This window comes from Helobdella robusta, assembly GCF_000326865.2.
Source record: "Helobdella robusta unplaced genomic scaffold HELROscaffold_2, whole genome shotgun sequence".
NCBI classification, from domain to species: Eukaryota; Metazoa; Annelida; class Clitellata; order Rhynchobdellida; family Glossiphoniidae; genus Helobdella; species Helobdella robusta.
Genome location: NW_008704083.1, coordinates 8027548 through 8051476, shown reverse-complemented (window position 1 = coordinate 8051476; position 23929 = coordinate 8027548). Strand labels below are relative to the sequence as shown.

The window sequence follows — 23929 nt, the reverse complement described above, 5'->3', positions numbered from 1 at the left end:
GTGTATGCGATGTATGTGGTTTGTGTATTTATGTGTGTGTGTGTGTGTGTGTGTGTAAGTGAATATATATGCATGTGTGTAAGTGAATATATATGCATGTGTGCGGTTGTATAGGTTAGCAATGTGTTATTTGTATAATATCGTTATTCATCTTTTCTAACGGATTGGCGTGCGTGCGTTTTTATGTATATGTGTATGTGTGTGTGTGAGCTTGTGCGTGTGCGTGTGTGTGTCTATTTGCTTGTGTGAGTGCGTGTATAAGTTCCTTATAAAATTATTCTTCAAAAACTGACACATAGTTGTTGAGAGAGTTAAAAATTATTTCTTCAACTTGAACAATACATCCGTTGTACGTGAATTCCTTCCTAACACAAGACTGTCAACGATGTGTCAATCAAATGACGTCAGCTCAGCTCCTCCTCGCACGCAACGTGAATCAGTTTTAAATTAAATTCATCAAGTTTATTTATCATATTTAAATAATGTGCCTGCTCTATAGAAGTTTGGTAGCAAACATGTTTGTACGATTTTTAAGTTTGTCACACATGAAATGTGAATTTTTATAAAGAGCGACTTTATATTTGTTTTGTTGAAAAGAAAATTTATTTCTAACAAATCAAAATCAAATTATTTATCTTCAATTGTTTTCTATTATTTTTTTTTTCATATCGTTGAACAATTGCATCCAAACTTATGTTTCAAGACGTTGATTATTACCCACTACCACCATTTATATTGTAACAACTAATAACGCTGTAACCTGTTGGTAATGTTATTATGAATTCAAATAACTCGAGCAACATTTCAAAATTACTGACAATACTAAATGTACTACAAAATGATGAACAATTAGACAGATTCTACAAAATGGTTAGCAATACTACAGATAACCACAATTACCAAAGTTAACACCACTATTTTAATTAACATTATTGTTCCATCTGTAACGTAAGTGAGTGCGTGTCTGTTTTTATAAAAGTATAAGATAATCACGCGTCAAATTATTAATGCACTAAGTTTAATCTCCGACGTGTTGAAGATTTTAATTAACCATTCAAATCCTTTGCTTCTTCGTTTGATCGCTGATATGCAGGTCCGTTCTGTTGTGTTGTTACGTTCCGAGTTGAAATCAGTTTGATGTTGGTCTATTGTTAAATGCGTTTGGTTACCGAATGGACCATTTAATTAAGGAAAAAATGTGCGTGCGAATGTGACAATGAATGTGATGGGATGGGGTGTGTTGTGAATGCTTCGCTGTGCCACATATAAACAAGCAAACAATTGTTCAGTTTTTTAGTTAATAGTTAACATTATGAGCAAATGTTAACATTAGTTTCATCTTCATAAAATTTAAAACCACTACCTGAAAATATAATGTTTGTTTATTTAACATCACCTAAGCAATAAGTGGGCGGAGAATAGAGACATAAATCAATTGGGCTATCTTCATCATCAGCACCATCATCATTATTCTCAACGTCACCACCTCCATCAACAGCGTTATTGGCAGCAGCAGCAGCATATTGTACAGCAGCAGAATCAACAACAAAAGTTTATGAAAAACCAAAGTCATCTCTATCCTCAACAACCGCAACATCAGCAGCAATTACACCAAAATCAACAGCTACATTCACAACACCAACAACAATTACTACATGGGCAACAATTACAACATCAGCAACAACAATTTATTAACAGATTTCAAAGGCCCAACAATTCTTTCAATAGTTTCCCTCACACCTACCTACAAAACTTATTAGGCAACAATTTCAACCACCAGCAATTTCAAAAACTTCAGCAACAACAACAACAACTAAACTATTTACAACAACAAAATCAGTTGCGACACGATTTACAACACTTGCTGCAACAACAACATGAGCAACAGTCTCAACAACACACCAACAACTCGTCATCAGTAAAAACTCACTATGACAGTAGTGTTGAGAGCAATTGGCTAGAGAGAATAGAGATATCTAAAAAGCGTCTGTATAGCTACTTCCTCATGCAGTACCTACATACCTCTAACAAATTCAAAAATAATATTGATAATAGTAACAATTGTGATCCCGACTACGATAATGATAATAACAAACCATATGGTGATAACAGTTACAATGGTGATAGAGATAATGATGATGAAGTCAGATCTGGGAAGAAGATAAAATTTGACGATGATGGTGATGTAGTTGATGATGACAAATGCATTGCTTGCTGTGTTAAACCCGAAAAGAGTGATGACGAAGACGAAGATATTGATATCAGCACTAATGATGATGATAATAATGATGATAATAATCTTAACGGCAAATATTCAGAAGAGTTAAAAAATATTACGCATGTTGATGGAAATGATGATGACGTAAAAGAAAGCTGCAACTATTCCAAGATTCTTTCATCAGTTCTTTCATCTCCTTCATATTCCTCATCAACACCATCATCACCTTCATCATTTCTGCCATCTTGTTTTACGTCATCATCGTCGTCGTCGTCCGAGTCATCTTCCTTTTTCACTTCACCGTCATTAGCTCAGTCATCTTTATCAAGAATTTTTCCAGAAAATCTTCAGTCTCAAGCTTTATCACATTCATCCTTATCACCACCATTATCGTCATTGGCATCACCATCATCATCATTATCATCATCATCATCACCATCAACAATTACAACAACGTCACCATTTTCGTTGTTATCGTCCTCTTCGTTATCATTAATTGTATCATCATTAACGTTATCACCGCCTGCCAGCAGCGAGGATAAAGATGATTACAATGATGACAACCGCAAGGAACAAGAATGTTCGTACAAGAATGATAATGATGCAAATAAGATTAATGATGATAATAATAATGATGATGATGACAATAAAATTGGTGGTTATAATTTCGAAGTTAATGACCATGTTTGCGATAAATGATGAAATGATAAAGTGATAATGATATAATTAATGATGATGTTGATGGTGATGTTCGTTATTGCGAAAATTTTGATTGCGTGATTACAAAAATCATTTCTGAGAAATAAAAACAAAAAAAAATTCTACCACGAGGGTTGTTGAGCCACCCTTATGTTATATTATAATAATAATTATCATCATCATCATTCTCATCATCATTATTAGCACCGCCATTGGTCTCATCATCATAACTCATCATCATCGTCATCATCATCAGTACCTGCTATCACTTTAACCGCTAGAATAATTAATATTTATTTAACATTTCAGTGATAACATTAAGGACAGTAACATCAGCAATAACATCAACAACAACATCAACAACAACAACATCATCATCATCAATAGCAACATCATCAACAACTACTACATCAACAAGACCATCATCAACAACAACATCAACAACATCATCAACAACTTCTTCATCAACCATGTCAGGATCATCTAAATACAGTTTAGTTGCTATAATTTGTATACATTGTGTGTGTAAAAATCTTTTTTGTATGATTTCTGTAGAATTATTATTACAATTAAAATTATATATATTTTGTTATTTCGGTCTAGTGAAACAATTTTGCAAGGATTGATGTATAATTAATCAAAATGGTGGTGTAGTTGTAAGTCGAACGCAAACAAGAGAGTCCCTTGTTCTAAGTATCATACATACGTCTGATGTTTTTGTTTGCAGGCTTAGGCTTACGTACGCTGTATGTTTGTGAAAAGTTGTTCGCTTAGTTAAAGTTACTCTTATACTATGCCAGATAAATTACAAATTTCTTTTTCATTTTTGAAGGAATTGAAAACTTATTGTTAAACACTGGAAGATGGAGACGGCACAACAGCCGGTCTAATAAAAAGAGTGACGTTGAAGATGATGCTATGATAATTTCATCATCGTCATCATCTTCGTCATCATTTTTTACAAAATGCCCCTCAATATCGTCACAAGTGCAATCAACATCATCTAAACTATCACCAACATTATTATCACCATCGTCATCATTATCAGCCTCCTTGCCATCATCATCGTCGTCGTCGCCATCTTCACCGCCGCCACCGTCTTCCATTGTATCACTGACAAAGTTGAACATAAAGATAAGCGGACTACCACAAGGTTGGTAATAAGTTTAATTTTCAGTTCTGACAAACCCAGTGTTGCAGACATATTTTTAAAATTTACTTTGTTTTGCGTTAACTTTTGTGACACGAATTTTTTAAATTTTGATATAAGCCTAATAGTTATCAGATTATTGCATATTTGTTACAAATTTTAATTTTATACATGGAAAAATAATTTCAAATAAATAATTGCAACCAGAATTTTCCATTTGTAAGTGTGTGAAACGAGTCCATAACAATTTTGTTGGGATCAATGCAGACCATCAATGCCAGCAGAGCCAAAAAGTACAACGGCAACAACAACAACAACAACAACATTTAAATTTAGTAAAAAACATATCGCAGACAGAAACCTGCAACAAAAAATGTTGCGACACCACCCCCACCACCAACAACAGCCATGCTATAGACGGTATAAGTTGCTGCAATGATAGCAGCACATGTAGTAGCTTCAGTGACCACTTAATAACCAACATTGGCGTGTTCAACACTTCAAAACGTGTTGTTGTTTCTGGTACTATGTTTCAAATTGCTCGCTTCAATCAAACTAACAACGCCGACTTACTCTCCAATTGCAGCAGTTTCAGTGATGATAAAGTGAGCTTAGAAATTTAATTTACAATTGAACCATTGACAATCTTCTAATAAATTTCATTAAACAGTTTTTAAATTATAATATAATCTAAAAGCCAAACTGAAAATGTTAGAAATAAGATAATAAAGTCGTTATTAGTTTGAAGAGTATGAACAAAAATAGCAATATTGATAGATACATCCGCGTCCACTACCGTCACTAACATGTCGGTTTTAACAACATTAATACTAATATTACAATAACAACATCATGACATCAACATTTTTTTGGTATTTACGTAAAAAAAACATCGATGAACTGGTGTACGACATGATGAAAACAAAAAGTACCAAACGACATTCATAGCATCAACAACAACAAGACGTGACACCATATTAATGACATACGACAGCATCATATTAATGACAGCAATGACATTGTATCCATAACATCACGCATTCACTCAATCACTCACTCAACACTTATCCAGCTCATTACCAGGTGCTATATCTTTTAGATATGATATATTAGCTCTCTCAAGTTTTTTGCACTCAAGTGTCAGCAAACATAAAACGCGTGTACATGGGTTTTATCGCTTGTTGGTGTAATTTTTGTACTATGTAGAGAATGTTAAGTATAAATTATTTATGTTTAAAGTTGTTCAAAAGTGTTTAATCAATATTTCAATGTTGATTATTTTCTTAACTTTTAAAATTTGTTTCTTCATATTTTCTTTGTCATATTTGTTTCATAATCATAATCAATCATCGTCGTAGCCATCATCGTAATCATCGTCGTACTTATCACATCTTTTGAAAAGATTAAAGACGCATCATGCTTCAAACAGCGCAAGGTGTAAGCTAAATCCGTTTCACAATTGATTGATTGATTGATCGATCGATCGATTGTTTGACTGATTCAATGAGTTATTAAATGTTTAGTCCGTGTTTGAAGATTAAGTTGACAAAATTTTCAAACATTAAAGAACTTAAATGTGCAATTTTTTAATTTGAACAAAAAACTTACGATTCATTGCTTTAAAAATATGAAAATGTATGCCTTTTTTAATAAATTCACTTGGCAGGAACTTCATAAAAACTTAAAAAATGAAATTGAAACTGATGTGAATGACAGCAACTTTAACAACAACAACAACAACAGCAACAACAACAACAACCACAAAAACTACATCAACAATAAACCGAATAACTCTAACAGCAGCAACAACAACAACATTAACCACTACAGAACAAGCAACCAAAACATAAACAACATTAATCGTTACGACGAATGTAATACTTACTCAGAAAACAAAAGTGACATTAACAATTATATGAAAAATGTAAATTCAAATAGTCTTGCCTACATTAAAAACATCAACATACCTGCCAACATCAACAACTTTAACGGCAGAACTTGTGTAAATGAACTCAAACATTGTGACATCATGAATGAAAACATCAACAACAACAATTATAATAACAGCAATAACAATAGTAGTAATAATAATAATTATAACAACAATAATACTAACAGAGACAGTTGTGTAAAATATCAATGCAAGAGGCAGACTGCTTTCAGCGAATTAATCGCTAATATTCATCAAAAATACACACGGTTTAACGACAAAAACATTTCTAGCATCAATAACAACAACAGTTACAATTACATTAACAATAAAACCAACAACAACAGCAAAACTAACAACTGCAACAATGGTTACAACTACATTGACTACAACAACAAAATTACGGACACTAGTGGCGCTTACAACATTCACATCGCTAGAAACATCGTTGACATTTTAACAAATCCATTCTCCTGGTGCTCCTACGCCAAAAAAACAAACAACAAACAACACACAAACATAAAAATAATGGTACAAAGCAACAACAACATTAAAAACCAAAACACTAACAACACCCACAACATTAATAACAATATTCATAGCAAAAATAACAACAACAATAACAACATTATTGATTATAAATATTTTTTTCTTGTAACCAAAGATATAAAATTTGAAGATGAGATAAGAATTGACTCTAACTTCAACGAAGATTTAAACGACAGTTACGAAAACAGCAACTATAAACACGTCAGCTGCAACAGCAACAAAAATAACAATGATAATAATAGCAACAACAACAACAATAATAATAACAGTAATAACAACAACAATTACATCTATTTTAACAAATTCAGCAACACAGGAAAATTGTACAAGCCACAGTCAATATTATGTAGGAGGTACGTTAACAACCTTCAACAAACAAACATCATCGCAATTAAACGCAGCTACAATAACATCAGCCATAACAACATTAACAATAATTACATCAAAAGCAACGTCATTGAAGCTGGCATTAAGAAACTTTCTGTCTACAACAGCAGCAGCAGCAACAGCAGCAACAACAGCAGCGACAAACGTTCGTCAGTTGACGCCTGTCACCAGACAGGTGATAATAAAGACGATGACGATGTTGACGGAGATAATGGTTTAAATTTTATTCATTTCATTTGTTCAATTATTCATTCGTTCGTTCGTTCTTTTTTTATTCATCATTTAAATCGTATCGCTGTTTAAAAACAATTATAAATATTAATTCGCTTCTTGTTTCAAATAAAAAAAAGTTCCACATTTCAGCGACGACAGGTTACAAGTGCAAGAGGTGTGGCAAGGTCTTTGCCTACAAGTACTACAAAGACAAGCATCTCAAATACACCAAGTGCGTCGATATGGGAGATCGAAAGTTTCCCTGCTTGCTCTGTCCACGGTCGGTTGGCCGGTTTGTTGAATGTCTAAATGTTGAATGGTTGGTTGGATGGTTGGTTAGTTGATTGGTTGGCTGGTTGGTTGGCTGGATGGTTGGTTTGTTGATTGGTTGGCTGACTGCTTGGTTGGCTGGTTGTTTATTTAATGCGTGAACTGGTGAATCCTCTGAATTACGCATAAAAAAGAACAACCATTACATTACGTTATTATTTAAAAATGTACTACTCAAAGCGGACGAAATGGTAATGTATCATAGATTTGTTTGAGTTGTACTTAGTTTTGCTAAAATCACACACACACACACACCACATACACGTAACCACACACACGTACACATACACACACACCACACACACAGATCATTTGAGAAGAGAGACCGCCTGCGAATCCACGTGCTACACGTTCACGAGAAGCACAGGCCACACAAGTGCAATCTCTGCGGAAAGTCATTCAGTCAGTCATCCAGTCTCAATAAACATTCCAGGGTTCGTTGTCATGATGATGACGACGATGATGATGACGACGATGACGACGATGATGATGAGGATGGTAGCGATGGATGATAGAATAATCTATTATCTCATTTGAGTGTTTGAGATTTCTTACAACGTTAATACAACTCGAAAAGTACAAATTTCATACGCATGCATCTATGCATATCTAGATGAATACAAACAAACAACATACATACCTTCATACACACACACATAAATACACACACATACATACATGCATGCATACATGCATACATACATACATACATACATACATACATACATACATACATACATACATACATACATAAATACATACATACATACATACATACACGCGCGCACACACAATACAAATATATATGTGGACGTATATTTACAAACAGACATTAAGCAATATCGGCACATGCGGTTCTTTATATTGGATGTCGTATGATTCCTCACACATTCACTAACGCTTATCGACCGTAACGAAGGATGGGTGCAAACAAGAAGCAATTAGTGTTGCTTCGATTGTGATGATAATGTTGACGATGTTGATGTTTTTGTTGCTAATGGTGATGGTGATGATGAAGGTGATGATGAAGATGTTGATGGTGCTAGTGGTGTGGTGTGGTGATTTTGTTGTTTATGATGATGACGATGATGTTGCCGTTGTTGGTTATGGTACTTAAAAAACAACAACATAAACAACAAAAATAATAACGACACAAACATAAACAACAATATACGCCACAACAACAACATACGCCACAACAACAATATACGCAACAACAACATACGCCACAAAAACAACAACGTACGCAACAACAACAACAAACGCAACAACAACAACAACAAAACACAGGTTCACAGCGGCGAACGACCGTACGAATGTCCATTTTGTAGTAAAGCGTTCACTGCTTCAAGCATCCTCCGCACTCATATCAGACAACATTCAGGAGAAAAACCTTTCAAAGTTGTTGTTGTTTGTTGTTGTTATTCGTTGTTGTTGTTATTTTTATTGTTGCTGTTGTTGTTGTAGCCATTATTTATAATACTTAAATTGTCTACTCATTCCAAATCCAGTGCAAGTACTGTGGAAAAACTTTCGCTTCGCACGCAGCCCATGACAGCCATGTTAAAAGAACCCACAACATCAGCAGCAGCAACAACAACCACAACAACAACAACAGCAGCAGCAGAAACAACAACAACAATGATAATGTCACAAGAAATGACATTAAGAATGGTAGCATTGTGACAAACGATCAGCAACGATCAGCACGTTGTGAGTAAATATTTAGGCTCAGTCAACAACTACGTTATTGCAACTTGATAATATTCATTCATTTGTTTTGTGAAATTAATTAAATAATTAATTGATAATAATAATAATAATAACAACAACATTAATACTAATAATAATAATAATATTTTTATTATTGATAAATATAAAAAGGTTATTGTTATTTTCCACCAATACAATCATGTTGATATTGATTTGGCGTTCGTTACTTTAATTATTCTTATTTTAACCATTTTTTTGACTATATTTTCAATTTATTAATAAATTAAATATTTTCATTAAATTTATTATTAATAACCGCGAAACACAATGATGTCCATTGTTCATTTAAAAACGTCATTTTGTTCTTACGGGATTAAGTAGCTCTACCGATCATTTATAATTTTCTCTCTCACACACACACACACATACACACTTTCATTTTCCCACACAATAATCTACATACACATACACACACGCAACACACCCACACATAACACATTCATACATAGAGTAAATATTGATATTAATGTTCGTTCATTTGTCTATAAAAACCATTCATATATGAATAATTATTAATTAAATGCACATATTTATTCAATTAATTATTTTGTATGAATTAATTTATTTTCTTCACAATTTAAAAAAAAATGAAAATCCTAAATTGTTAAAACTTTTTGTTTGCCCAAATGAAATATTTTGTTTATTTAAAATTAATTCATCGCGATTTATAAACTAAAATTAGAAATTATATTTTCTAAAACTTTATTTTCCATTTCTCGACGATTTTTTTGGTTGATCACTTCTTTCTTAATCATTGTTTTTGAACCCTTATTAATTATAACTAATTATGCAATTAATTAGTTAGTTAATTGATGATTTAATTAGTTAGCATATAAATATATGATTTAAAACATAATCTAAATCGATTTGTTTGACATTATTTCATTCAAGACAAAATTAAAGTAAAAAAAATCATTTGGTCTAAATCATTCTCTGCCCAAAAATAATAATCACCTTAATTCGTCATGCTGTTTGCAAAGTAACTAATTGAAATTTCAATGTTTCTTGATACACTGTGTTATTATTTTTGGCACTTATATAGCGCTTTACATAACCCGCATTTTTAACATTAATTACAAATTATCAGCGAATGCGTTGTCTGTAATTAACTTATTCTTCAGAAATGATAATTAATTACAGAACTTTATTTATTACCGAAACATACAAAAAATCTATCTTAGATTCAGATTTTTTCCCCTTCATACAAATAGTTTGAGTGATTAACTCACTCATCCGGCTATTATTTATAATCATACTATAAATATTTTAACAATATCGACACAAAAGAAAAATTTTTATCCAACAAAAAGATTATCAATAAAAAAGAGAAAACAGTTTTTAAGAAAGGCTACAATAATAATATTAACCGCATTATATGGCCATCAGCTAGAAACCCAATAACACTAAATTAATGGGCCTAATAATGTCGTATATAACGCGGTGCTATCAACAGTGCTACCCAGTATTATATAGTATTGTATGGCAATGAAATGTATAGTATTAAACGTCTAGTACTGTATAGTATTGTATTGTAATGTACGTACAGTGTTACACATGTAGAACTGCATACTATTGTATATTGCTAGTATGGAAGCACGCAAGAGAGTGCTGAATATTCTGATTGCAATTGATAAACGATCGAACTGACTTACGACTGAATGGTCATTAAATATTAATATGGCGTTCATTTTTTTTGCATTTATGGGAGAGTATAAAAATCCTAGATAGTAATACAATAAATATGTTTGAATGAATAATAATAAACTGTATATTATTGTATGACATTTATTTTCGTATTATATATGTATGTGTGTGTGTGTGCGTGTGTGCGTGTGTGCGTGCGTGCGTGCGTGTGTATTAAAAATAAGATAGAGAGAGAGAGAGAGAGAGAGAGAGAGAGAGAGAGAGAGAGAGAAGAGAGAGAAAGAGAGTAAAGAACGAATGATAGAGCGACCAAATTATAAAAGCAATGAAATATTTTGTTTCGGTGGATCGATCGGTAGATGATAGATAAAAAATAAAATATCAATTAAATGATATAAATATTTAATCTATGGTTGGAACGTTATCAGCATTGTGAGTTTGTGGCTGCTATTCAATTATTGATGATTGGACCAGGAGTTTTGTAGTGTCAAAGTGTGTGCTTCACATTTCCATAGGTCGGGTATTTTTTTCCCTGCCTTCAGTGCAAATTTTTATATCACTTCTTAAGGGGTAAGTGCGAACAATGGCAATTATTTTCTCATAAATATTTTAATGTATATGCATATAAATGTATATGTATGTTATGTTTATGTATATGTATAGTATACATATATTGTAATTAAGGTATTGTAAATGTTATAATTATTATATATATATATATATATATATATAAAGTTCGTTATTACTTTCTGCAATGCTGTCGTGATATTTAATCTGGATTTTGTATATTATGAAGTAGTAAAGGCCATAAAGTTATATAAAGCAGCAAAGTTTTTGTGAAAAGTTACACATTTGTTGATTGTACAGTTGCATCTATGCTATAAACACTTTAAAAACTAATTGTAATCACTTTACCTACACCAGACAATATGTAACAATGAATAATGTTTAATATAAATTATGTTCATATTATATTATATTATAAACAACATAAAAATGCTAATTTTAAATATAATGAGTGAAACATAATTTAGAAAATTTTCAAATTAAAATCTATCCAATTCTCACCAACGTGCAAGTCGACAACCGCCATTCATTTCTACCAAACGTGAGAGAGGATTTTAAAGTCAGGAAACTAAAATAAAAATAATGGAAAAGTACGTTAAACTTGGTTTCCTAGGCGAGGGTAGTTATGGATTGGTGTCGAAGTGCCGCAATGTTGAGTCAGGTCAAACGGTGGCCATCAAAAAGTTTCCAGACAGTGACCGAGATAAGGCCGTTAAGAAAATCGCCATGCGAGAAATTAAGATGCTCAAAGTTCGTTCGTTCGTTGAAATAATTTAATTGTTTTGATAATCGTTTGAAAATTAATTTTTAAATTTAATGAAAATTGGTATATAGACATAGTTTTATCATTAACTTCTATAAATTTGTCTTGTATTGGAAATTGAATTTCATAATTTGGTTTTACATTTAGCATTAAATTATAGCAAAGTGCAATACTCAATCAATCGTTAAAAAATTTTATTAAAAAAATTTAAAAATTAAATTAAAAAATGCATATTCAATTATACAGTAGTTCAAAAGTTTAAACAAATTTTTTTCCAAAAATTTCACTAATTCGCGACCACACCCCACCAGCTCATTCTTTCAAACACTTGAAACAGCAATTAAACCACGATAATCTCGTCAACCTGTTGGAAGTCTTCAACCACAAGAAGAAAATTTATTTGGTCTTCGAATTCTTGGAGAAGTCAGTAGCAGATGAGTTGGAAAACCACCTGACGGGAATGATAGAGCCCGAGGTGAGGGGCATCATGTGGCAGGTGCTCAGGGGCCTCAAGTTCTGCCACGATAAAAACGTTAATTTTTTTTAAACTATGAAATCTGATGTGAAAATTTTTTAAATTAGTTAAAATAAAATTGTTGCCATTAGAGGCAGTAAAAAACGTTTGCACTTGCAGAAATAAATATAAGGAAGTACATACACGAATTGATGCCCTGGTTCAAATGCAAAGACGTTCTCAATTTTTGGCTGATGAGTTGTCGTTTTACAAACAAACAAGCCTGCCTGTCGCACATGTGTACTTATGGCGGCTTGTGAAACGTTAAAAATTTTCAATGAATTACGTTTTTGAGCGCTATATAGGCTAAACATTAGAAGGTCAAATCTGAAGCACACAGACGACAATATGAATATAAAAAAAATCACAGGTGTTACACCGGGACATTAAGCCAGAAAACATCTTAATGAGCAAAAGTGGCATAGTGAAGCTTTGTGACTTTGGGTTCGCACGCACCCTCAACCACCCCGACACCATCCTCACTGATTACGTGGCCACAAGATGGTACCGTGCCCCTGAACTTCTTGTAGGAGAGGTCAGGTATGGAAGGTCAGTTGTTTGCCTGCTAACATTTCAATCAGATATTTAGACTTGGGTTATAATTGCGGTGGATAACAACAATAACTTTCGAAATGTGCTGAATAACATACTAACTTCAGCAATTTTTAATCGAACGTTAATATCTTAATCAGCGTCATTTCTTATTAATGTGATGGTCAGTATGATAACAAATTAAATTATGTACGAACGATTCGATGGAAGCATCAATTTTGTTAGCCCTTCACGAACATGAGCCTGGAAAACGTACCTGTCTACGGTTTTTTTAATTTGACGAATATGTTGGTCAAATTCATTCACACAATTTTGATTCTCTGTAAACCTATGTCATATTTTTGAAGTCAATTTTTATGCTAAAAAATCATGAAAATGAAAGTTGCTACAATTGTTGACCCATCCAAGACTAGGACTGCTGCATGTCATCATAGACAGCAATGTTATTTGTCAAGCAAGTATCTCTTTGCGTGAGTCCTGAAAACAGTTAAGAGAGAAAGAGAGAGAGAGACCGAGAGAAATAGAGAGAGAAAGAGAAAGAAAGAGAGACAGAAAGGAAAAGAAAAGAAAGAAAGGTGGAGAAGAACCAAAAAAATAGAAATTTTTATTTGCTGTTTGCTCAAGCGTCAAAACGAAAAATCAATGTAGAGGCCTGGTTGATAAATAATGCAGGGTAGTTGCAACACAGGTGCCAAGTGTTGAACGAATTAACGATAAACAGACGTCGTCGTTTAAGTAGCTACCGCCGGTCTGAGAGATCTACAAATTTATGGCTGCCTAGGTTTTTATTTTATTTTTTTGTAATAATTTTTTCTTTATATTTTTGAATATGGTTATGTTTTTTTATAAAATTAAATTTGGATTTGTTTAGAAAGCTTCTTGTTTTTGTTGAAAGCTAACTTCAATATTATTTTGCATGATGAAATGTTGTTATGAGTATTCTTAAACATGAAAAATTTCAAAGTTTTATCAGTTACAACTTATCAAATATCAAAACTTCATTTTCTTTAGGTTTACCATGTTTGTAAAAAAATTACATTTTCTGTTATTTAAAACGATTGACAATGTTTGATACAAATCAAGTAGGATGGGCTCAATCCTCTCTTGAGGATTTATCACGTGCTAACTTATTAATAATAATCATCATCACAGTTGATATATTAGGCCCAACAAGTTTCATTTGCCGTTAGTTCAGCAGCGTACCTACCTGTGGATAACTCCTAATTGGAATAAATAAATAAGCTTGATTTATGATCAAGTGCAAATATACACAATTACGTTTCAAATAAAGAAAAGGTGTTGTGTGAATGTTATTGCTTGCTTGATTCTTTTGTCAATCAATAAAACCAACTGCTTAATCGTCGTTAATGTAAATTGTGTTACTAATTTTAAATATGATAAATTCTTTTTTCCTTTTAACACGGCAAACTTTGTTGTCATCATTGCATGCATAAACCTCAGCGTATGTTTGGGCCTTATCGATTGCATGATGATTCTATTTTTAATTGGTTTGTTAATATTAAGTATCATAATCTCATATCATAGTGTTAGACACAATTAAATGTATATAAAATTTTGTAATTTATATATCTTATAAAATTAAAAAATAATTATTTATTAAAAGTTGACAACAAAAACAGGTCTGTAGATATTTGGTCGATTGGATGCGTGGCTGGTGAATTGTTATCAGGTGAGCCTGTCTTCGCCGGCAATTCAGACCTCGATCAACTATTCGTTATCGTCAAATGTCTCGGTCAGTTCAAAAGTAGATATTCTGCTTTTTTCATCATACAAGTTATTGACATCAATAATGAATATTCACCTACTTATTTGTTTGTTTTTACCAATTCAGTAACTTGTCTATCAATTCTTTTATTCATCCCGTCATCTCTTCGTGTGTTCATTTGTTTATCCATTAGAATAACCCGCCAAATAATAATTCATCCATTTAAAAGGCAACTTGACGCCACACCTGGAGGAGATCTACACACGCAATGACATCTTCAGAGGCACGAAACTACCGCACGTTAGCAAGTGGCAGACGTTACAAGAACGTTACAAACACAACATGACCGAAGAGGCTATTGACTTTTTAGATGTACCTGTCCTTACTTCACGTATTTTACGTTCCTAATAAAAGATTGAACATCTATATATTTTAACAAGGAAATAAAAGTGGGTTTTATACGATAAGGTTGCTAACAAAATTGTTAATTCAGTTTGACGCCTACATTTGATCATGTATACATCCATGCATACATGTGACATAGATGCATGGAACACTTTTTGTATGTTAACGGAGAATTTCTTTCAATATGAACTCTTTCGCAGCAGCAACGCTTAAATATTTAAATGTTTGGCCGAATTTTAATTTAAATTAAAATACATGTTAAAAAAACAAAATCTACTTTTAAGAAATGCCTGCAAATGAATGCCAACGACCGGCCATCATGCCAGAACCTCTTAATTTCCAGCTTCTTCACAAAAACTGACTTCCATCTGACATTTCCGAAAGAGTTGCAGGCCATCATAGAGAAAGAAAATGGTTCTAGGATGAAAAGAAGCGATAAAAAACATCACAGAAAGATGGTTATGAAAAGTTACATCGACGAAAAATATTCAAACGAATCAGTCGTGAACATGAACAAATATCCTTTAGACAACCACAGGGTTTTTCATGCTTTCAGTTTTAATTTATAAACAAATTTACAGATAACTTTTCTGAATTATCTGAAATTTTATTTGCTTATTATTTATTTTATTATTTTGTTAACATTTACTTTATAGTTTTAATGTTTGTTATATATAAAACTAATTTAACCAAAAGTTGATACACAAATTTGCAGGAATCCTTAACAATGAACGAAAGTGTTGCATCAGACGAAACATCCCCAACAACCGAGTTGAAAGATTGTGTAGCCGCCGATAAGTGCAAACGCCCAAGAAAGTAAATAATATTATAACTATAAATAACCTAGTATATTATATTATAATATAATAACTAGATATAACCTATAAGAAAATAACCTTTAATAACTCATCAGTTCTTTTCGTTTGCTTGTTTTGTCGACTGCTTTTTGATTTAATAATAATGTAGGTGCGTATAATCTCTATTTATTACGTTTCTATTAAAATATTACAAAAATCAACGTTTGAAAAACAAAAAATTTAAGTTAGATTAAAAAACAGCGAAACAATAAATACAAAGGGAGACGATGAAGATGCAATCTCAGATGTTTCCGAACGAGTCCATGGTCTTCAAAGCAAAAGATGATGGCCTACTGAATGCTGCCTGCAGTAAAAATAATTTGGTACTGCCGCAAGTTTTTGGCAACAAAGGTTCCTTACATTCTATTTTAACGTTCGCCTAAAAAATAATTGCAAAAATTTGTTATAAATAGGCGCGAAGATGAACGAATCATTTTCAAACAACATTTACACGAAAACGTCCGTTAATCAAGTGAGTTGATCAAATAAAATGACTGTTAAAATATTACTAAAATTTTTTCCAACATTTAAAGATTAAATTTTTTTTAACTATTACACTTTCAGACTTACAAAAAAGAGCTCAATTTACCCTACCTGCGCATGCACTTTTAATATTTTCATTTGCTGAAATTATTTTGTGTTCACTAATGGTTGTGTGTGCGTGATGATAATTCGTGTGTGCCTATACTATTTTTAAAGAGTATTATTGTTTTGAGCAAAAATTTCAAAACATGTCCCGTTTTAAACGAAAGATAAAATCGAAAGAAACTATTTCAATTGATAATGTGTTTTGAAACTTTTCAATCACGTGAAATGAAAAACACAATGCAATAAAATCAAACCTAATAAAATGTGATTAAGGATTAATGCTAGTTCATTTGAAAAGAAAAACCCAATAAAGTCCACGAAAACTCAATTATTGTTACATGCCGCCAGGTGCGTACATTCCACCCATCGACGGTGCTCCACCCATCATCTGGGGTGGTACGTTCATTCCACCCATCATCCGATTGTTCATAAAAGGACGTTGAGGTCGTGTCATGGTAGCGGCTCGAGGGTTCATCGGGCCTGGCCCAGCTGGTTGAGGAGAGTCGTCTCCACCTAAAACTTTTCTCTGTTCTTGCAAACCTTCAGCGGTTTTTTGACCACCCGTTTGTTTAAGAGAGCAACACATTTTAGTTAATATGTGTACGACGATTTTTGTGATTATCCTTATTAACACCACGCAATAAATCATGGGTAGGACACAAATTAAAACAACCACGCCAACAATTGTCATGACTGCCCAAGATTTAAAAAAGTATATACAATCCGTCTTTATGGGACTGCCGTATCGAACTGTTAATTTCAATATTGGACATCTGGTGCAAGATGTCTGTCCAATCATATCGTTATAATGAAAAATTCCACAAGTCGTACATTCCTGAGAATCGTTGCCCACTTCTCGGTAAGCTCCCTTATCACACGGAACACAAACCTGGTCATTAAATTTTTCGTAACCATCGGGACAATAACCGAAAAAACTACTTTCTGTTTCTTTCGATTGATATCGCAGCTCATCAGTTTGCCGACTGTAAGCTCTGACGAGATTTAAGTGAAATTCTTGAGCAAGACCGGTTGACGCTTCTTGTAATGACTTTTTTAGTGTCTTGTATTTGCAATCCATCCCGCAGTCTGGTAAAAGATTTTTATAAACTTGAGATGGTACCTTCTGATAAACTGAAAATCTCGTTTCAAACTCTTTCTCAGCTGCCTCAATACAAGTATCGATTTCAACTTTGAAGTCACATTCTTCAGCCCCTCTACAATACGTTCGAATTGCCAAATCAGCCCACCTTATTTGAGCTTCGTGAGAACACTTTTCAGACCGCATGTAGTATTGTCTCAATAAAAATATATCAGGAACTGTGAAAACTGCAAAGGTGTGAGAGTATGTTACTTCAAATTCTGCATTTGACTGTGAAGTTATTAAACAGATGTAAGTACCAGAATGTGTAATTCTAGCACGAATAATTTCTAATTTGCCGTTGCTGATTGGTTTGAAAACATCGTTGGCCACTTCCACTTCGTCACTATATGGACCGAACCATTTGTAGCGGGGATCGCTTATTCTCACTAGAGTTGCACCTTCCGGCAAACAATTTACAACGGTGTAGTTGTCATCTTCAATAAGTTTCCAGTTTTCAGCCAGAAGAGAAAATTTAGAAAAATATTCTCTTGGCAAGGGTTTCTTTTTGAATTTGCTCATTTCTTCAAAAGGCATCATATCTTCAGGCGCAAATGTTTTAAAATCGAATGATCGAAGGAAGAATGACGCAAAAATTATCAAAACTATCATTAATTTCAAACCAAAAACATATAATGGTAATCTTTTCAATATTAAAAAAATGCTTTCTCTAGCGATAAAAATCTCATTTTATCACTCGCCAGACTCAACCAACGGCGTGTTTATCGTTTAATTTTGCTAGCAAACATTATTATTTACGAGCGTCACGCAAAAGCTAACAATCAAATTTGACCAAAGAATGCTTGTTTGTGAAGAGCCCCCTCGTTTGCAGCACGTTACAGCTTATTCTCGTCAGCGCTTGGTACATTTTTTGCAACAATTTCGTTTTCGGCAAACTATTAAATTAAAATCATTTTTTTTACAAAATACAAGCAAGAAATTAAAATTTTCAAAAATTCATATGAATATAATGACAGCATTCAAAAATATGTTATGACCGATAGATGATAAAATTACAACATGTCGGTTAAAATATGAAACATTTAAAAAATCAAGGCTTCATTAAGTTCATATGTACTGTTCTCACTTACTTACACAAATATTAATAGAGTCGCAACAAAAAATTGTCTAAATTTTATGCTTAAAAAACTAAATTAAACACTATCTGTAAAGATGATAAGACAAAACAATAAAATCAAATTTACTAAAATATATACATAAATGTACATAGATCATAAAAACCAAATTGATTAGAATGATAAATTAATCATTTATATGCATGCATATAAATTAAATGGTATAACATTAATACAGTATTGTACAACACACACATGCTACCATTCATTACACACACACATCAATTGTTTAACAAAGTTTTTAAGAACTGCGAAAAAAAATCAATAATAAAATCAACAAATTTGTATTTAACATGAATCAAGAACCTCCAGAACTTGAAGTATGGATTTGTCGCAAGATGGTCGCATCCCTTGCTGTTGTGGCGAAGTTATGAAATGTTTTAAGATATATTTTTCATATTGTTATCTCTATCCTATGAGTATTATCATTACAAGATCTGATTGCAAACATAAATAACTTCATTGGTGTAAATTTATAGCGTAAAATACATAAACGTGAACACGATACGGCAAATAACTTACGGTAAGATTCATGAAGTTATAAAACTTCCTCAACATTCTTGACAGTGATTCAAAGCTGTAATCAGGCAGGGTGTCCCTAACTTGTTCTGCGAGGTCCTGCATGGATGTAATGTTCAACACGTAGTAACATCAAACAGATGAAACCGCCACATTCCCAATAGCTCTAATATTCATACACACACCCAGCATATTTAATTCCTATTATATACCTACAATTTTATCAATTCGATATATTTTTATACTTTTTGATCATTGTTCCCTGTTTAAAAGCGAATCACGTTATATTTATTGGAGCATAAGTAGCTAACCAGGTCGTGCTGTACAATGCAACCAATGAGGAGTGCCACGTAGGCAGCCACCACACTGTCTTCCATGTGCTTGCCTGCCTTGTTTAGTGCTGCAATCAAGAAACAACTGACAATGTTATCAATAATCACCGCGACAAAGCTCATTGGATGATATTTTAATTTTGTATGGCTTGAAAGCAAATAAGCAATATTTAAAAAAAAATTAATTTTTTACAATGAAAATGAAGACAGACAAAAATTATGGTTGACCTTTGTTTATGGAATCATTGTCCTGACTGAAGAGGGAATTGAGTCTATGATTTTGACCATCTGCAATCTGCCTGCCCCTCTTAGCGTGATTATTAACAAGAGCTATTTTGTTGTTGTTGTTGCTTTTATTTTTATTATCTTCATCATCATCATAACTGTTATTATTGCTGTTAGTGTTGAGGTGATGACTGACCCACTCCACACCCATCTCTGACTCCACCCACTCTCCACTGCAGTCGACCAGTTTGTTGTTCGCCAATGTGTTTTTGTTGTTGTTGTCGATTGAAAACTGTCGTTGTTGTTGCTGCTGTTGTAGCTGCTGTTCTTTCTCCAACTCAGCGTCGTGCTCCTCTTCAAATTGCCGTGCAGATTCGTAATGGTAGGTGAAAAACTGGATAGATTGTATTGTACCGCTATCACTAAAATGTTACCAACAAAATCTAGTGTGATGATGATAATGACGACGACAATGTAAATATTTATGCTCGACATCTATTGTTGATCCAGTCTATAAGCTTAAAAATAACTTTCTAGAAGCCAAGCACAAATTTTATGGTTTCTTATTATTTATATTTCTTATTATTTATATTAATAAGCAAATCAAACACGAATAGGCTTACGCGTGTATATATAAAATGATAAAAAAGAATAATAAATGCAAACCAGTGAAGCTGTTTTATTAAGCAAACAAATTCAAACGAACATTTCCTAGAGCTCTCAATGACGAACTTTCCGGAGAGGAGGAATGTGGTAGATGAATATCCAGCAAGATCCTCAAATTGCTCCTACAGTGCTCCACCAAGTTTATCAGCAGACCCAAACACTGCAGGATGTACGTATCGTGATGTATGTATGTGTGCGTGTATGTGTGTATGAATGCAAAACAGTATGCGTGGCTAAGCATATTTAAACATCAGTGTATGTATGTGTGGCCGAATGCAAGAGTATGCATTTGTATGAGTGGTAGGTTACTTGTGAGCGTACATTTGTATACCTTTTGTCTGAGTTTGTATATGTGCCTGCATATTTGTCAAGTTGTACATGGAAAAATAAATCCATAAAACCAGCTAACCAGAACTATCAGGTCAAACTGACAACAGGCAGGCAAATTTTGATTGGCTGTCAATAGACATGTGAACAAATTTTCAACCAATTGGATTGAAGACCCAGCCTTTGTACTGCCACATGCTGTATTGTAAAACATTCATAAACATTAATTTTCCATCATCTGTCTACATTGCATCATTCCTTAGTGCTTAATAAATGATAATGCAAGCATTAGAATTTGAGACTACAGTTATCTTAACATAACACATAATCGTTAAACATCATTAATATTATGCTACTCGTCATTATCATTACGTCAAATGATTAATTATTAAACAACAGCCTTCAACAACACAATCAACAACAGCTGTAGCGGCAAAAGCATGGCATACTATTATCGTGTGTGATGTTGATGAATACGTTTAGAAGGGAGATGATGAGATTGTACACAATGTATCCAGAACATTCCTTATCCAGCTTTCCATTAACTTCCACGAATTTGGCTTTCTTCAAATATTGCACGCACCTCTTAAGACATCTGCATTAAAATGTAACAATAAACTTGTTTAACAATTAAAGAAGCGGCAGGTTATTAAAAATTAATTTTGAAGAGGGTTTTCATTCAACCAATAATCCAACGAACCAGCTAGTTAAAAAAATAAAGACCAACCGACCGACCGAACAATCAGCTAACTAACCAACCAACCAACCAACCAACCGACCAACCAACCAACCGACTGACCGACCAACCGACGACCGACCGACCAACCAATCAACCAACTAACCAACCAATCAATCAGCAAACCAACCAATCAATCAATCTAATATTCAATAAAAATAAACAAAACAAGCCTTTCAAGATGAGTAATTATTGTAGCTGACTTGTGCATTATTAGATGAGTCTGATTTGCTTCATTCAAATTGGTTACCTAACAAATGAAAGTAAAATTTTTTAAAGTTAATAAAAGATATAAAAATATTTAAAATAAATCAATAATTTAATAATTCATCAGATTCCACCAGCTATGAACTAGCCAAGAAAAGGACCACAAATAAGAAGGAAATGAACGATAATATTGACAACAATCAATCAATCATTGGCATTAATATTTTGGATATTAACAACGTGAATTTGAAACGAACGAACGTACATTAGCAAGTACTTGAAAGAAATTTTCAATTTTGTTCATTAACTTCATGTTGAAAATGTCTAGGCCACCATCAACTTCCACTGCTATCTTATCCTTCTCCCCACCATCATCACCATCATCATCATCGTACGCATCAGTTCTTTTCCGATCATAGTACCCATCAAATTCGTCGATTGAAAGGCAGGCTGTGATTGGATAAGATGGAAAATGATAATTTCATAGACATTCGAAAAACATCCCCCTAAATAACAGCATGCTTACATACAGCCCCATCAGAGCAATTGCGCAATCAAAACACATACTCACAGAAAAACTAATACACATACAATACACATATAAAAACATATGTACACAGACGAACATAAAAACATATACCCCAAATATACAGTAAGACGAAACAAAACAAAGACACAGAGACAGACAGACAGACAGACAAACATACTGGCATCAATGATCCTATCAAATCCACCAAGAATTCTGAGATCATCTCTCAGAACGTCTGCATCCTTCCTAGATGAGAACCTCAATAGAGCTTCCATTGCTATCCTGCTGGTCTGTGTTACAGTTGCATGAGTTCGTGTGTGTGTGTGTATGTGCATATGTGTGTGTGTGTGTGTGTGTGTGTGTGTGTGTGTGTGTGTGTACGCGTTTGTATGTAAGGGCATGGGATTGTTTGTTAACAATGTTCTTGAAAAATATCAACACATAGAAGTGAAATTTAAATACAATATCCAGACTCAGTAGAAACATCATAATTTTAAAATAGCACCAACGTTAATGAATAGATCAACATCTATAAATGAAATCAATATTCATCTTCAGCCTAGCAGTTTGAAATAACTAGAATGTTGTGCACATAAAACAAGACAGCTACTCTAAATAATTTATTGTCATCTAGTTTTAATTAAAAAGTTACAAACTTATTTGAGGATGGAAAATATTATAATTAGATTTTTGTTTCAAAACTGCTACTCAAGTTTGAATGTACAATTTTTGTATGTGTAAATGTTTCTGTGTATGTTTGTATTTATGTATGTATGTAAGTATTTACAAATTGTACATTCTTCTGTGAACATGTATGTCAGTGTTTAATAGTCAATGAAGGTATTGCAATATATATGCACAATTTATTTCAAGCAAAATTGATTGATTCTTAATTACCTTTAAATTACCTTGACACAAAGTGAGAAATTTGCGTTTCAAAATATGTTAGTAGCACACACATATTTTTCTTTTACAAGTAGGTATTAATGTAAACTTATTCTCTGTGCATGTTTGTATATAACAAAATTTACAGAAACTGATAAAGAACTACTGATTCAATTTGTATTAGATTGAAATGAATTTGTAAAGTCGTTGAAAAAGATGTAATATACAATATTTTTTGCCAGGTTTGAGACTAATATAGGCAAGCTATTGAAGCTATAGTCACACGTTACAACATGAAATGCAACTGAATCACAAATCTGGCTCCATCCAGGCGAATTTTTATGTTTGTAAATAAGACTAAACC

General features: G+C 33.0%; 5 protein-coding genes across 5 annotated transcripts; 3 read left to right on the top strand and 2 right to left on the bottom strand.

Annotated features, from left to right (window-relative positions):
- Positions 1-482: 482 nt before the first annotated feature.
- On the top strand, positions 483-2917 carry HELRODRAFT_160702 (hypothetical protein; the record flags this gene model as incomplete). Its single annotated transcript, XM_009017642.1, has 3 exons — positions 483-517; positions 1018-1093; positions 1841-2917. 3 exons carry the CDS (start codon positions 483-485, stop codon positions 2915-2917), a joined length of 1188 nt encoding a protein of 395 aa, XP_009015890.1.
- A 4909-nt stretch (positions 2918-7826) lies between these two features.
- On the top strand, positions 7827-9044 carry HELRODRAFT_136172 (hypothetical protein; the record flags this gene model as incomplete). The annotated part of the gene is made up of 3 exons (XM_009017641.1): positions 7827-7910; positions 8767-8877; positions 8988-9044. Coding segments are annotated over 3 exons (252 nt in total), but the record flags the coding sequence as incomplete, so codon positions are not given.
- Positions 9045-12042: 2998 nt separating this feature from the next.
- On the top strand, positions 12043-15989 carry HELRODRAFT_64352 (hypothetical protein; the record flags this gene model as incomplete). Its single annotated transcript, XM_009017640.1, has 6 exons — positions 12043-12210; positions 12561-12755; positions 13108-13286; positions 14930-15042; positions 15245-15387; positions 15705-15989. 6 exons carry the CDS (start codon positions 12043-12045, stop codon positions 15987-15989), a joined length of 1083 nt encoding a protein of 360 aa, XP_009015888.1.
- Positions 15990-17199: 1210 nt separating this feature from the next.
- On the bottom strand, positions 17200-18871 carry HELRODRAFT_160699 (hypothetical protein; the record flags this gene model as incomplete). The annotated part of the gene is made up of 2 exons (XM_009017639.1): positions 17200-18545; positions 18784-18871. 2 exons carry the CDS (start codon positions 18869-18871, stop codon positions 17200-17202), a joined length of 1434 nt encoding a protein of 477 aa, XP_009015887.1.
- A 45-nt stretch (positions 18872-18916) lies between these two features.
- On the bottom strand, positions 18917-22955 carry HELRODRAFT_188378 (hypothetical protein; the record flags this gene model as incomplete). Its single annotated transcript, XM_009017638.1, has 10 exons — positions 18917-19493; positions 19662-19757; positions 19970-20058; positions 20219-20609; positions 20922-21041; positions 21291-21406; positions 21658-21803; positions 22148-22194; positions 22417-22601; positions 22859-22955. 10 exons carry the CDS (start codon positions 22953-22955, stop codon positions 19428-19430), a joined length of 1353 nt encoding a protein of 450 aa, XP_009015886.1. The 3' UTR covers positions 18917-19427.
- Between the last annotated feature and the right edge of the window lie 974 nt (positions 22956-23929).